The 14,775-nt window shown below is 38.9% G+C and overlaps 1 protein-coding gene across 3 annotated transcripts in view; it reads right to left on the bottom strand.

Annotated features, from left to right (window-relative positions):
• Positions 1 to 1,500: 1,500 nt before the first annotated feature.
• BEND4 (BEN domain containing 4) overlaps positions 1,501 to 14,775 on the bottom strand; it is a 32,667-nt gene continuing 19,392 nt past the window's right edge. Inside the window, exons 3-6 of one of the 3 annotated variants that reach the window (XM_027891271.1) lie at positions 12,700 to 12,791; positions 8,537 to 8,777; positions 5,738 to 5,822; positions 5,250 to 5,365 (exon numbers count right to left, since the gene is read on the bottom strand). In XM_027891271.1, the coding sequence (XP_027747072.1) occupies positions 5,764 to 5,822; positions 8,537 to 8,777; positions 12,700 to 12,791 (392 nt within the window). In that variant the 3' untranslated portion in view covers positions 5,250 to 5,365; positions 5,738 to 5,763. Of the gene's footprint in view, positions 5,366 to 5,737; positions 5,823 to 8,536; positions 8,778 to 12,699; positions 12,792 to 14,775 lie in introns of all 3 variants that reach the window. The other 2 variants (XM_027891270.1, XM_027891272.1) reach the window with 2 other exon arrangements.

The following is a 14,775-nucleotide window of genomic DNA, read 5'->3' as shown; positions in this document are numbered from 1 at the left end:
CTGATGTTTCAGTCTCCCCACTGTGATGGAAGCACTTCCTATTCTGACACTCAGTCAGTGCCTCAGTAGAGGAAAGGAGGCAGAGAAAGCAGACATTCCTGCCCATCTGAACATCTCAGGGCAAGACTTTGCAACATCAGTAGTCCTATTAAAAAAAGATGACAAAGATTTTTATAATCTCAGCCTGTTCTAATCAAATTAGGTAAAAACTAAATTCCTTCATATGCATGAGATTCAGTGTCTGACTTGGACCTTAAAGATTTTCTTTGGGAACATCTTAGTGCTTCAGCAAGGACATAACTGCCAGCAGATGGGCTGTGCTTACGAGGGGACCAGCATTGTGGCAGAGCAGGAGCACAGTTTGACCATTGCCTTACCAGTATGTTGAACAGGTATTTAGTGGAAGAGTGATAAAACGTGATATTACTGAATTACAGCCCCCATCTGTACTGCCTGTTCCTCTTCAGTTATTTCCCATCCCTGGTTCTCTGCCATCCCAGGTACCTCTTTCTTACCCCTTCTCTCTGCCTGGTACTGACTCTCATGATTATCACCTTCTTACAGGCTCTGCTGTTAGGCCTAATCTCTCTTTTAAAGCTTCACAAACCCAGCTCCTGCCTCTGGTTCCTTACTTATATGCTCTCCTTCCCTGCCAGCTTTCTATGCTACCTCTACTGCCTCTTCACCCTGTTGATTTCCCCACAACCCATTCCTGTTCAGTCCTGCCTCTGGAACCACCCTCTGAGTTTTCCAGCCACGGCCCAAGAGGCTGGGAAGTCAGAGCTTTTCAAAAAAAGGTTAATTATAATTTTTTCCCCCAGAAGGATTAATACAGGGTTTTTTTTGCCTACACTTCTCAGAATCACTTGAAATTATTTTGGTGAGGGTTTTACTAATAACAATTTTCACTAATTTCACACACATACACAAAAATACAGCATGCTGAAGCCACCTATGTATAAAATACCTGCTCAATCCCAATCAATTTCGCAGCATTACATGCACCGAAAAGCGTTGTTTTATTATGGCAGTATTTGGCAACCAGTTCAAATGGCTGACACCAGCCTGCGGTCAGGCCCATCTTGCTTCAAAGCCCAGCAGAAGGGGTTTGCCATGCTGAATGTTTGTCACTGTAATTCCTCTACAGATTATCTGGACTCAGGACTCTCTAAAGCATTTAAGAGAACAGGAGACATTACATTCAGCCATCACTGAATTTTGAATTAAAATGGGATTTAAACTTCACTGCTTGAAAATCCAGGCCTTAAGATTGCAGTGGGTGCCTCCTTTGAACAGTCTTTCTATCTAACCAGTACATGTAGTTGTATTTTGAGATGAAAATTATTTATTTTATATTCATACTTGAATTCTTCATAATCTTTCACTGTGCTTGCCAGTGAGTCCTACCAAACAAGCATTTAATGCAAAAGAAATTGCCCTAGCCTTTTATATAAACATTAGCCTAAAACTTTTAATATATATTTATAGTCAGAACTATCAATATATATTTATAGTCAGAACCAGCTGTGATGGCTGTCACACTGACACAACAGTGCCCACAGAGAAAGAGAGAGACAGGTTAACCAGAGACTAACTTTTATTGTGCATTTTTATGCAACAGAACAAATGGAACTGGAGGTATGTAGTAATAAAACCAATATTCAAATTAGAATTAACACCTGATATAGTAAACTGTAGGTAACAAATGTCTTTATAATTAAAAAATATTGACTGTTTAAAAAATTCTCTAAGATTTTATATTCTTTAAAAGAAATGTGTGTTGCCACATAGAAAACAATTCACACATCCTATAGAAATTGTCACAAAAACCTTACTAGTCTATATTACACTATGCACTTTCTTTTTGTACAATATCTGATAAAGGTCTATCCCTAACCTGTACTTACTCTACACAGTACAATCATCATTAGAAAGTATTCATAGAATTAACTACACCATAACAATAAAAATATCAGGATTAATGCTTTTTTTTTTTTTTTAATCACAGTTTCTCCACAAATATTTGTCATAGAAAATATAGTGAAGGCATGTTGGCACAGATGGGCGTGCGGTACTGCTACACAAAGTTTGAGAGAAGGCAGATACATAAATGACAGTAAGATTAAAGCGTATGGAAGGATAAGACAAGAATCTCTATCCTCCTGGGACTTCCTGGAGTGACATGATAGATAGCAGTTTCCTTCTGTCGCAAGCCTGCTGTCTGCATCCAGAGCTGGGAAGGGATGTGCTGGCTTACAAAGCATCCTGCTTAAATATGGATATCTCACCCTGCAAAGGCTTATGTGCTATCTATAATTTCAGGTCCCATACTATTATACCTAACATCTTGCGGATATTTAGACACTTCAATATGTATGATTTTATAATACCTCATGAAAAAAATAACTGGAATAAGCTGTCGTAGAAGGCTTGGTGTTTTTAAAATGAAATATGGGGGTCGAGTGGTCAGGATGGCAATTAAAGACAGACAACTGAGAAAAGTTTTTTTATACTCTGTTACTTTTAAACCAAACATGAACAAAAATATGAGCTGGTGTCTGTTAATGCCTGTCTGTGACTATGATTCATGTCACTGGCCAATGCACATAAGCAATTGAGGGCAAAATTTTGTTTGTAAAGAAAGGTCCAAACCAGCAAAGCCATTTCTACTGCCAAAGTGGCTTTCAGAATGATACTATACTTTTGGTTATTTTGCACTATATGAGAGTAGAGGATTGTGAGTAGTTCCAGGATGCTGGCTATGCTTTTTACACTAAAAATAAAGCTAGGCTTACTGGTTATAACAGCAAATCTGTAGGTAATTACATAAGAGTTCTGTCCAGTCCAGTTAATCTGTTCTGAGACTGTTAAAAATGAAATGTTTGTATCTTTAACATCACACAAATAAATATCTGAAAGGAAACCATCACAATGTTTACAAAAATACAGCATGATACATATCGCTGTGGACAAATTTACAGTATAATGTTGACTCACACGTTCTGACATGTTTTACCAAATAGTTCTGGCGTGTGTCACCACATTAAACATAGACCAGCAAGACTTACACCATCTGAGCAATGTAACATCATCTATTATAATTCTTTTTAAAAAAGTGTAAGTTCAACACCAAAAAGCTACTATAGGATATCTGTACTGTTGACATTTCTGTACACTGAATTTCTTCTCTAGAGGCCACCACGTGCTGTTGACTGCTCCAAGAAAGTCACCTCCTGCCTGTAATGAGGGGATGGAGTTCCAAACCCCTTGGTCTAGTGAGGTCCTGTGTGACTAAACTGGTACATGACTTTTAAAAAATAAATTTAGTTAATTTGGTTCCAGTGAGTGCCTTTCAACCCCTTTCTAAAAAATCACCAAAATTAAAATGAACCGAGAGGTATTGGACATTTAAGGGCCTAAAGCATATCCCGGCTGAGTGAGGTCCTGTCTATGGCAGTGCACGGTGGAGCCCGTGTCCTGAGATGCCCCATGGGCCATGAGAGACCAGTTACAACTGGAGGCAAAGAGGAGGCAGATGGCAGGAAGAAGCTATCGTGTGGGCAAGCTGAGCTTTGAGAGATGCCCGCAGTCCTGCGGCCTGCCTGGGGCTGGAGGAGCGCTGTGCTCCAGAGAGCCCTTCCTGATGTCTGAGGAAGGGTCTGGTGCCTCCTGCCTTGCCTGGCGCACAGGGAGAAGGTTGGGAAGCAGAGGAGATGGGTAAAAGGAGCGATTAGTAGCTATTCTCGTGGCTTGCACAAGGCGGTGAGGAAAGCTGGGGAGTGTGAGAAATGCACTCAGGAGAGTCAACGCTGATGAGGTAGCACTAAGGATGGTCAAAAGTGAAGTGAGCTTTCTTTACGAAAACCGGTTCCCTATACCTGCCAGTGAAGAAATGTTGTCTCAAGAGGAGCTGGTTCAGGCTGTAAAGGATGCCTGCACGGGCCTGAGCAACCAGACAAGGGTAAGAAGATGCAAACACCCCAATGTGGAAAGGAAAGGATATAATTTCTTTGGCATTGCCTATTTCTGGAGTGCATCAATTTGGAGGGATGATGGATTCCTAAACCTTTAAAATTAAAGGGTTTTAGTAGACTGATTTTTGTTTTTAAAGCTGGTATCTGCTTCCATGTTGTGCACCATTGTGAATTCTGCTCTGACAGCTCTTTTCTTATAGTTTTTAGATAGTACGGACTGCATGTTTATCAAATACAGAAATCTAAACTAGGTTCTTCTTGCCCAACCCCTCCCTGAATCCAACTCTAAGCAAAACCAGCACAGTCTCATTTTTTTCAACAAATGGATATGAAACACAAATGAAAGCAAAACCAAGAAAAGGCAATTTGAAGCCTCTAAAGCTACACAGTATGGCTGCAGAATAGCAGTAGGCAATGGAAAATCTGTCTTCTGAAATGGCAATTTGTTTTTAGCAATCTTGTTTTAATGAAAACTGTCATGATAACTCTGCTTCTCTAGAAATCTAGATAAATATACTGTCTATCTGATATACAATGCAATTTTTAGCTGTTAGAAGTGCCTGTTATTGTTCTGGGTCTTTGAAGGATTCTGCTGTTGATGAGTGCTGCTGTTTTACCCGGAAGCTTAATTTCCTGGAAGAGTTGGCTAAGGAAGTCCCTGAATTTTTCATCTGGTCCAATATTTTAAGGTAGTATTTATAATTGTGTTCTTTTCTGTTAGGAAATGGGAGACCACTTCTTCTTTTGTTGTAAGCGTGCAGACTTGTTCTTACATCTCCTACTCAGGGAAAGCAAATAGTACCCAGGTGTTCTGGGTCCAGGTCTGGGGTTGTTATCAATAGGCAGATGAGATAGTAGATGCTGTTTCTTTTGACGTTTTTAGTTTTTTTAATGACCTTTTCTCTACAACTAGATGAAATGAACTGCACTTTTCCTTTGAGCGTGCTATGAAATATTTGGATAATAGGCACTGAGAAGTCTTATTAAGAAGGACTTGAAATGGATTTCTTTCTGTTAACGGGGATAAGGTAGGATGGAGAAGCTGAAATGTATGCAGTATGTGTTCAAACATGCTTTGGACTCCTAAATGACAGTAGGGTTAAGTATGTTTAACAAATAGTATCTCCTAAATTAAGTGGTTGCTACTGTTGTATGAGGTGGTTCTCACTGCCATCAATCACCAGATCCATCTTGCATACCTCTATTGAAGACTTCATCCTGTGATCCTGGATGGTCAGTCCCTTCGTAATATGAGTTCCCATTGTGAAGGAAAGTCCCCACCGCACGCCCCTGACGAGCGTGTCCTACCGCGTCGCTGAACACCTTGTTTATTTGCTCTTCAGATGGCATCCACCAGTCCGGGTTGGAAGTACAATGCATCCTAATAAACTCTGCAGGAAAACAGGCAAGGATAAAAAACAGCTTGTCTTTGCAGCACTTGTTATCACCCAGGCATCAAAAGCTCATGGGAAATAAAAGGGGATATTGCTGCTCTACTCAAGCAGAAGTAAAGCCTTATGGGGGATGCCATGATAATGCCACTGGGACCTATTTTATTGCTGCACAGGTGTGTTTCTCCACATGCAGTGTATGTTGTTATACCTGAGCTAAATAGGTGATGCATGGGACCTGGAGATAAAATACCTTCTTGTGGAAATAAAAAGAACTAATTGGAAGTGAAGGCTGTAATCCAGCATGTGCAATACATGTGAAAGCTAACATGAACGGGATGTATTTAATTTGAAACCTGTTGGTGTTTGTACCTCAAGGTGATTGCTGTCGTGGATCTTTATGACCTCCCTCTGCTGGCTGCTTCAGCACCTGCAGGCTGCAGGAGCCCACAACCTGCTGGAAAATGTCACTGCCATTATTTCAATTTGATGTTCCTTTCTGTTTGGGATATTTTTCCTTTTAAGTTCTGCTTTTTTCCTCTCCCTGTGTTTCACATCTATTTTTCCAGAGACTAAACTCGCCTTAGAAATAGCTAAATGAGATTAGAGGGCTGAGTTGGTGAGCCTTCCAATAGTTTTCAATGCAGGAGAAAATGAATTGTACTGCATGTAATTTGGCTATTAAAGTAGCTGGTGCTTCCACATGCAGCTATTTGTATGTGATGATTAGATTTTTTATAATTTATTTTTCAGATCCCTTGACATGTAATATACTAGACCTTGCACAAGGTGCCTTACCAATTCTGGAGTTGTAAGTGCTAGATATAGCTCAAATAGGTGTATTTGGACTTTGAAACATCCCAAACCAATTTTAAATGTGAGGGCACCTTATTAGAGATACTGGATACCCTATAGCTCATATGGAAACTGAACTTCTTATTTATTCCGTAATATTAGTTATTCCCTCATGCAGTATTGTGTGTCCCAGGATATTTTTAAATTCTATTTTCTACTGTTGACAAGCCAACAGCACAATAAGTGGTGTAAGGTAACTTCATTACTGTCACCACATTTCGAGACGAGGACTGCTGTGCTTTTACATGAGTTCCTGTGCCTGCAAGGTATCTCATCTGTTGGACAATTAGGATGTGATTTTTGCATAGCTCCTCCAGCAGTGTGTCTGCAAAAGTGATAGCAATCTCTGTTTTAAATTCATTTCCCTGGAAATCCGCACAGGCAACAGTAATTCCTTCCTAGTTATGCTCACGTGTGCCTCCACAGACTTGTCTTTTTCTCAGAGAAATGCTTACCACATAAAGGAGTAATGCTATAATTTAAGCACGCCAGTCTGTTTTAAGGCTGGTTCCAGACACCAGTCAGTTGTAGGAATATATTAGAAATGTTTATAGATACTTAAACTACTCTGAGTGCAGAGAGAGAACCAATTTACACCCTCCGCTATGGTGGAAAGGTATAATTGGCCATTGTCTGAGAATTAGTCAGACACTTGTTACCCTGGTCTGTAAATGGGCAGGAGCCAGTGGCCAGCTCTCGGCACTGGATAAAGTTGTCCTGTTCCCACCCATGCACAAAAGCCCAAAGGGAGAGCTGTCTACTCTGCTTCCTTAGCTGGTCCTTGGACACTGAAAAGTTTTGCCTTCCTCTTCAAGCTTCTGAAAATTAAAGAAATTACCCTTCCTCTTTCTCCCAAGGAGTGCTCCCCACACTCTGTATGTCCAGGACCCCAGAAAGGAGAGTGGCCATAAGCAAAAGTCTATGTACAGGTGGATTTACTGGTAGTCTTGGGAGGCAGGGGGAAGAAAGAGGAAGAAAAGGGTATCAACACTCTGCTTGTGTGTAAATTATTAAATGAAATTTAAAGTAACTTAGTACATTTTAAAGCACTTGTATCCAGCCTTTAGTTCTCAGGAGAACTTCAGGAACTCTGAATCTTTCTCTAGACCTCTACGGCACAGCGTGCAATGGACTTGCCCTTCAGCTAAGCTCTAATAGAGTAGCCAGGTCTGGTTAAAAGATTCCTTTGCAGTACAAAAAGCGCCTCTTTGCCTAATTTGCCATATGCAAAATCTGAGTTCATTACCTGGTTGCATCAATGTACCCCAATCACAAATCTTATCTACTTAGCCTGTTGGATTCTTCTACCCTAGATGGGAAGAGGCTCCAGCTGATATATATGACCACTTTGGACTCCAGTTGAATGACTAAAGATATTTTTATCACTGACTGACCAAATATAGCTTTTTACATTGCATTGATTAGTAAATATTCTTGAGTTAGTTCAACCAAAACTTCACGTATGTGCTCACAAAATACTAAAAAGTTAACTATGAATTAATTAAAGAAATAATAAGCACATGCATTGATAATATGCAGATGATTGATACTAAAAAGATGTTTTTTACCGGGATTAAAAAAGTCTAGGTTTGTATGTTTTATTATAAATCTTTGTAACAGGCCTCTCAAACAATTTTAAGAAATGAAAGTACAGAACATCCTTCTCAATCTGTACTCTTTCTCTGTACTGTCCAATCCTCACTCTCTGACATTGCAAAATGCTTGCAAAACTCCCCCTCCTTTTCAGGCTAAACATGGGGAAAAGTGATAGAATAACTTTTTCAGCCAATGTTGCATCAATACGCCAAAAAAGAAGTTAAATTCTTAACAACACATTTGTATACACTTTGTAAGTAATTAACCTGTAGATGTTCTTGACCCTGTAAGATGTCCAAACCTATTCTGAAACTCAGTTAGCTTCTAACAACAACGATGCCTTGTGTTCTTCTACACATTAGGTTACAATTATTCCTTTGGTTAGTTTTGTGTATCAGGGTTAAAAACTACCCTGATAGTTTATTATAGAAGAGCTTCTTTGCTTAAAGTGTATTAGTGTCACATGGCCTTGCATTTCTCCTCTCTTAAATAAGCAGCCTTGTTTTCCCATCCAAAACCACCCAAAAACACATATATAATACATACATACATGTATGTATGTATGTATAAAAAGAAAGTGGAGGGTTTCTGGATGCTTGTCACCTGCCTGTAAAACCCCTTCTAGTTCTGCAACTGTCAGCCAAATGCTTCTACTGAGCCAGAGCCAATGTGGTGAAATGAGATCACATATGGTGGACACTGAGCGAAAAGATGCAGTACCTCTGAGACATGTTACTTTTACTGGATCCAGAGGACGTCTTTCAGGACCTGTCTCTCCTGACTGCACTGACCTTTTCCTTTTTCCAAGGCCGCATGAGTACTTAAGCTCATCGGTTGTGAAAACAAATCTGATGAGATAGCGCAGGAGCCGTCGTCCATCTTTCTTGGAAGAATTTACAGCCTCATCCCACTGTTTACTAGTGATGTAGACAGGGTAGTTGTTCAGCAACTGCTTACTCCCCTGGAAAAGTGAAATATTTCCATTGCTTACTTTACAAGGCAAATAGGTAAAAATGTCAGTTGCAACAGAAGATATGTTTTTTAATTAGCCACAATACTGACAGTGAAACACAACCCCATGTGAACATTGCTTTTACTGAGAAACGATTACTTTTAAAATTATATTTCCATTTTCTAGAAGTCAAATTGAGTGAGGCACAAGGAATACATTTTGAGAGGTGGTTATTGATAATTTTCACTTTAACAAGCGGATTCAAGAGTTAAGAATCAGTGACTGGGTCTATTATTTAACTATAACGTTTCTTCTTAATATATTAGAAGGCATAAAAAGGGTCTTTGAAGAGTGTGATCAAATGGATCACTTCATTGCACCTGACACTTTACTTCAGAGGTGATTCTTTTGGTCTATTTTTATAATAAATTTATTACTTCTGTAGAACACACCTGAAACTTGACAGCAGTTATGTTACTGTGAAAAATGTAAAGAAAATAAATAAAGGAACTATGGTAACTAAAAGCTTTATTATTATTAATGAATGCTGTATTAACTCCAATTATAGCTTTACTGAAATGCCACTGTGTCAGCTGGAAAGAAATTGTGCTTTTAACCTTCATAATTTGTGTGCTTCAACATTCCAGCATTAAATGAATGCTGTGGGACTAATTATGGGGATTCCTATAATCCACACACATTTATAAGCCCTCTTAAGTCAATTGTACCTAAATTGTATTTAATTCTTTTTGTCTGTAAAAAGCTATAGTCCAGGATTACCCAATTAATGTAAGATGGCCCTGTTAATATACTTGAAATAATTTAAATATACAAAACCCCCAAACTACACCCTCCTAGAGACTCATTCACTTTTACAGCTGCACCTCTTTATCAAAATGCATAAATCTAGAAGCCCAATTAGTAAACTCTTTGTATAGCCCCCAGCTTAGACAGGAATTCACAGTGAGCCACAGAAACAAGGGTCTGGTGCTCAGTGAGGCAATCAGCCACATGCTGCACTTGTGGGCAACCTCTGCAAAGTTCTCCTCACTTCCAGGCCTTCGATATCTCAAAACTGTTTTAAGGACTACCCTTGCCTACTTTCATATATTTATTATAACACCCTGGGAGACAGCTTGAGAGCATCTTTGAAGTTTCTCTTCAGGTATTTGCTTTTAATTTTTTTTGCAATAAAAAAAATTTGATAAATATATGGAAAATTGAATTTAGTGAGGACCATGCTGAGGGGGCCATTAGATAATCTGTATGATCTAGAGTAGCACCACCTCCCAGTGGGGTTAGCATCACTGGGAGCTGAGCCTGTGTGACCATCTGCTACTTGTTTGCCTTGCTGCAAGCTGCTGGCAAAGACAGCTATTGACAAATGCAAAACTCTGCAAAGGAAGCCAAAATATAAAGGAAGAGATGGGCTTTGTCTGTCTGAGGGGCCACTCCCCACAGAACTCAACACTTTATTACCCCTGTAGCTTGTAAATCCAAGCTTGTAATCCCTAAGAGAAAGACCCTTCACCTATAGCCTAGCTCTGTTATTATTTGGGACTTTCTCTTTGCATTTCATTGTCCCCCCACAACACTGCAGAAGGGTTAGGGTCAAGTCCTCCCCCCTCATTCATGATACAAGAAGCTGCTTTAATTTTTGCCAGGTACACAAGCCCCTGGGAAGCCAGTAGTAAGTCTGAAGAGCTCTGACATGGAGGAACATTACCTTTCATCCAGTCCAGCTCCTTGTCCTCTGCTAAAACAGTGAAGGGGCTGGAGAAGGAGGAAGAGCAGAGGGGCGGTATGGAAAGCTCTTTGGAGGTGTTTGCTATACTCTTAGGCTAAAGCAACTACGACCACAGTATCCCAGAGGGAGCTGACACAAGTACTTCCTTGGTTTGTTCCACTACAGCAGTACACAGGACCATGTGATACTCATGTTGGTACTTCATTTTTTCAGCACCTAGCTCCTCATCCCTTTTATATAAAGTCAATTATTTTCCTACCTTAGATTTCTGAAACCTGTTTTTTTCCTATTACAAAAAACCTCTAGTGAATCAAGGACCATTCTTACTGATACCAGTGCAAAGTACAAGCTGCAGCTAACTCTTGTAGGCACTGTCTCTTTTTTAAGCCCTGGCAGGCAGGGCTTATGCAATGCAAGCCCAATGCCCAGGGTAAGGCTCCAGGGTTGCTCATGTGCATTAAGGATGGATGCTCATATTTGGCTTTGCTAAGCAGCAAGCTACCCTAGAAGCTACCTCTGTGTTTATGTGTATACAGCACTGATGGAAATAGAGTGCAGAAGGGCCCAATGTCTAGATTTCATGAGAGCTCACATTACTATTAACTGAGGAGAAGGCAATAAATTTTGTGTAACTTCCTCAGCCTCAATTTTATAATGCTTCTCTCTTATTCCCCGGAAATTTAGGATATTTTTCCTCATTCTTCTCCAAAGGCACGATATAGTGTTATGCTACTATTTAAACAATTACTGGGATCTGCTACAGATACACTTTCATTGCTTCCTTTGAAAGAAAAGCACTTCTGGGCAAAACATTCTCACTAAATATATGATGTGGTTTAGTGTGTCCAGCACTCATTAATATAAAACAAAGAGAAAACCTCCCAGAAATAAAATAAACAGACCCTGAAGGAAGAGCCAAAATACAAATGCCTTGATGCTTGTATTTGTACATGATTAAGCTCATGAATGAAAGATCAATATCTATGTGTTTAATTGAAGGAAAAATTATGTCACATTGTGACAAGCTATTCCTTCTGGGACATTACAGAACAGCCTCAGTTTTTACAGTACTTGAAAATTTTGGTTAAGCAAGAGAACATTAAAAAACAGAAAATGAAACTTTGGAATATATTTGAGTGATAACAATTAACTATATATAAATATAAATACGTATACAATTTGCACAGGATAAAACTGAATGGAGGAAAAAAGTGATGCACACCTTGAACTGCTGCAAAGTATCTTCAGCGAAACTATGGTAAGTTGGACTACGTGAGGCTTACTCTCTGTATCATTTATGTGCAAAGGGAGATCAGACTACAACTAAGTCTTCCCTCTTCTGATTTTGTTTCCATGAATGGACAATGACACATATAGAAAACATGCATAGCAAGGGTCTCAAATACGGACAGTCTAAGCGAGAAAAGTCTCAACAAAACCATTTAATTTCAAGCAATTTTGCAAGCCTGGACAGAAAGACACTGGAGCAAAACTAACATGAGTTACATTAGAGTTGATACAGAGACCTATACATCTACCTTCTAGAGAAAGGGAGGACTTTAATGTGCTGCATTTTCCCTGCACCACTTTAAAAAAGATCATAATTACAAAAATCCCCAAACTCGGTATCAAGTACAAAATTGTTTGCACTCTACGTTTTGTTTGGGATGTTTTCTGAGAAGCAAGAGCTCTCCACAGACTTGCAGAAGTTTATAATTTGGTCTGTCTGCAAAATGAAGAAAAGATGTATTTTAGTGTTAACCATGTCAGGGCTACACACACGTCTGTGTCTGTGCATGACATGCTGGTAACCCCCACGCACGGGCTGCAGCCCCTGTGTACCAGCAGCTGCCGAGTGCAGCCACAGTTTTCACCAAGGTAGCTCTAGCCTAAATTTTTATCAAAAAAGTGATGTTTCTGAGAGAAAAATTACCTGAAGCAAGGCAAGTGCAACTGGTGCTGATTGAGGGAGTTGCGTATTGCTCAGTAAAGTCATTCTACCTTACACTAATGATGAGTCTCCTCCATTTGAGGCATTACTGTAGCTAAGAGTAACAGTTTAACAATACATTTTACATATTTTTTACTACTAAATATATTATTTCAGTGTTTATTTATTTGTCTACATGTTTTCAGTGAATTTTCAAACATAAAAAGATGTAGCTTGTCTTCACTGTATACTACCTCAGTTGGATGGTCTGCTGGCTGTGGTACCATAAGCTGGTTGTGATGCTGAAGAACGGTCTTCAAATAATCTAGAACAGTCTGGCAGGGCACTGCATGAAACAAATTGCAATTATTGTACATTAGCTATATAGCATGAAATAGAACAACAATACTAAATCAAGCAGTGTTCTTCAGGATTTGTTTTGTACATCTGTGAGATTTATTTCAAATAGGAAATACTTCTCATTCTGATTTGTGTGGGCATTTCATTTAATAAATGTACAACAGATGTTGTATTTCCTATTTTAGATCTCTGACATTGCTTTTATTTTCTGCCCACTAGTTTTCAAAGGATTTTTTCCTAGTTTGTAATTATTACAAAAACAAATAAAGTCAACAGTAATGATAATAAGAAAAAAAATCTGTAAATACTGTAAAAAGCCCAAACCATACAAAGGAGAAAACATTTCTTGGACCTAAATAATGCACTGATAAACATGTAAATATGCTCAAATGTTTTTGAAACTACAGTCTGAAGAGATTCAATGATTCATATACCTTAATGTCTATTCCTTCCCTCCTCCTGAATTTGCTATAAAACTAGATGTTAAACAAATTGCTTTATTTCTCTTTCCCTCATCCTTCCCACTTTCCATTCCCATCACTCTCATCCATTTCAGTAGTGGTACCAACATCCTATTCTCTTCTGTTGAGGTGATAGGTTAATTAGGCATGATTCAATTATGGGTCTCTCTTAAGCAGATGCTGCCACAACCCTGATTAACTCTGGAGTATTTCTGAGATACAGCTCTTTTCTCCTGAGCCTGAAACACCATAGGAGAACTACACAAAAACTAACACAAGTCAGTCATGATGTTGCATTAGTGTCTAAGGTACCTTATCACTCTCACACTTTGTATGGATTGTTTTTGTAAAATATTCAGACTTAATCATAGTTTCAGCTAAAAACCCAGAAGAATTTTTTAAAAAAATATTATTTCTTGGCATTCAGCCTTTATGTCTGGAAAAATGTGGTGTTCTGGGCTTTCTCTCGAGCTGGCAATCTGAAAGCCAGCACTGAAATAGCTGAGAATGTCTCAAAGTAGGATTTACAGATATTTTACACTCTTTCCTCAGCGTTCACACTGCACAGGATTTGCGCCCTGGCCTAGGCAGCCAGCATGCAGAACAATTCTGTGCAAAACAGACTCTTTACTGAGGGCTAAGTGGTGTTAAAATCAGCAGTGTGTGTGGCAGGATAGTTCACCCTGAACAGACCTAAAATCCAATAATGCATCCTATGCAGGCCATCATGCAAACTATCATGCAAGTTCAGCTGTTGTCACCAGGGTGCTGTCTTGCTGTTAAATTATGCTAAGACCATTCTGGTTCACCAGATTTCGAATATATATCCTTCTTTTGAAAGGAGATGTGACAGATAGGCTACTCTGTGACCTTGTAAATCTGTGACTACCAGTCCATCCCTTCATAACTATAAAGGCCCAGTCCAAACTTCCTTATAGCAGATTCTTCCACATACTTCCTTGAAGCGTGGACGTTCTCCTGTGAAGTAGGGATGCCTCTTCATGGTTACTTCCCAAGGGTTGGTTAAGAGAGAGATCTGCCCACTGTCTTGTATGGTGAGTTATATCAATCTCTACTTAATGATTGTTTCTTTTGCTAGCTTCGATACAATTGCTTTAATATAATTGTTTTGTTATGCATATTTCTTTGTTATATAATACTCTACTAATAGTGTTTTTTAGCTTTTACACTGCTAATAGTTAAATTAATATTAAATTAATATTAATAATTAATATTAATGATTAATTAAACTTAATAATTCTGATTAAGATCTTTGTTCACTGTTTGTTGATTTGTCATAATAAATAATTCATTTCTATAAATATATCTGTTTTGCCATCATTAAAACCTGTAGGACAAAGTGGTTTAATCATACCTTTATAATTCCTTTAAATTTAAACCGTTAACACAGACCGAGGCTAAGATAGGATTCAGACGCACCTAAACCCTTCCCTGAGAAGGAATTTAGAAAGCAAGAGAGTCCTTTCTGCACCTTGAGACTCACAGGCA

The sequence above is a fragment of the Empidonax traillii genome, unplaced genomic scaffold, assembly GCF_003031625.1.
Source record: "Empidonax traillii isolate 1590-97213 ecotype Southwest subspecies unplaced genomic scaffold, ASM303162v1 scaffold315:size618497, whole genome shotgun sequence".
Lineage (NCBI taxonomy): Eukaryota > Metazoa > Chordata > Aves > Passeriformes > Tyrannidae > Empidonax > Empidonax traillii.
This window is presented reverse-complemented; position numbering and strand designations above follow the sequence as displayed.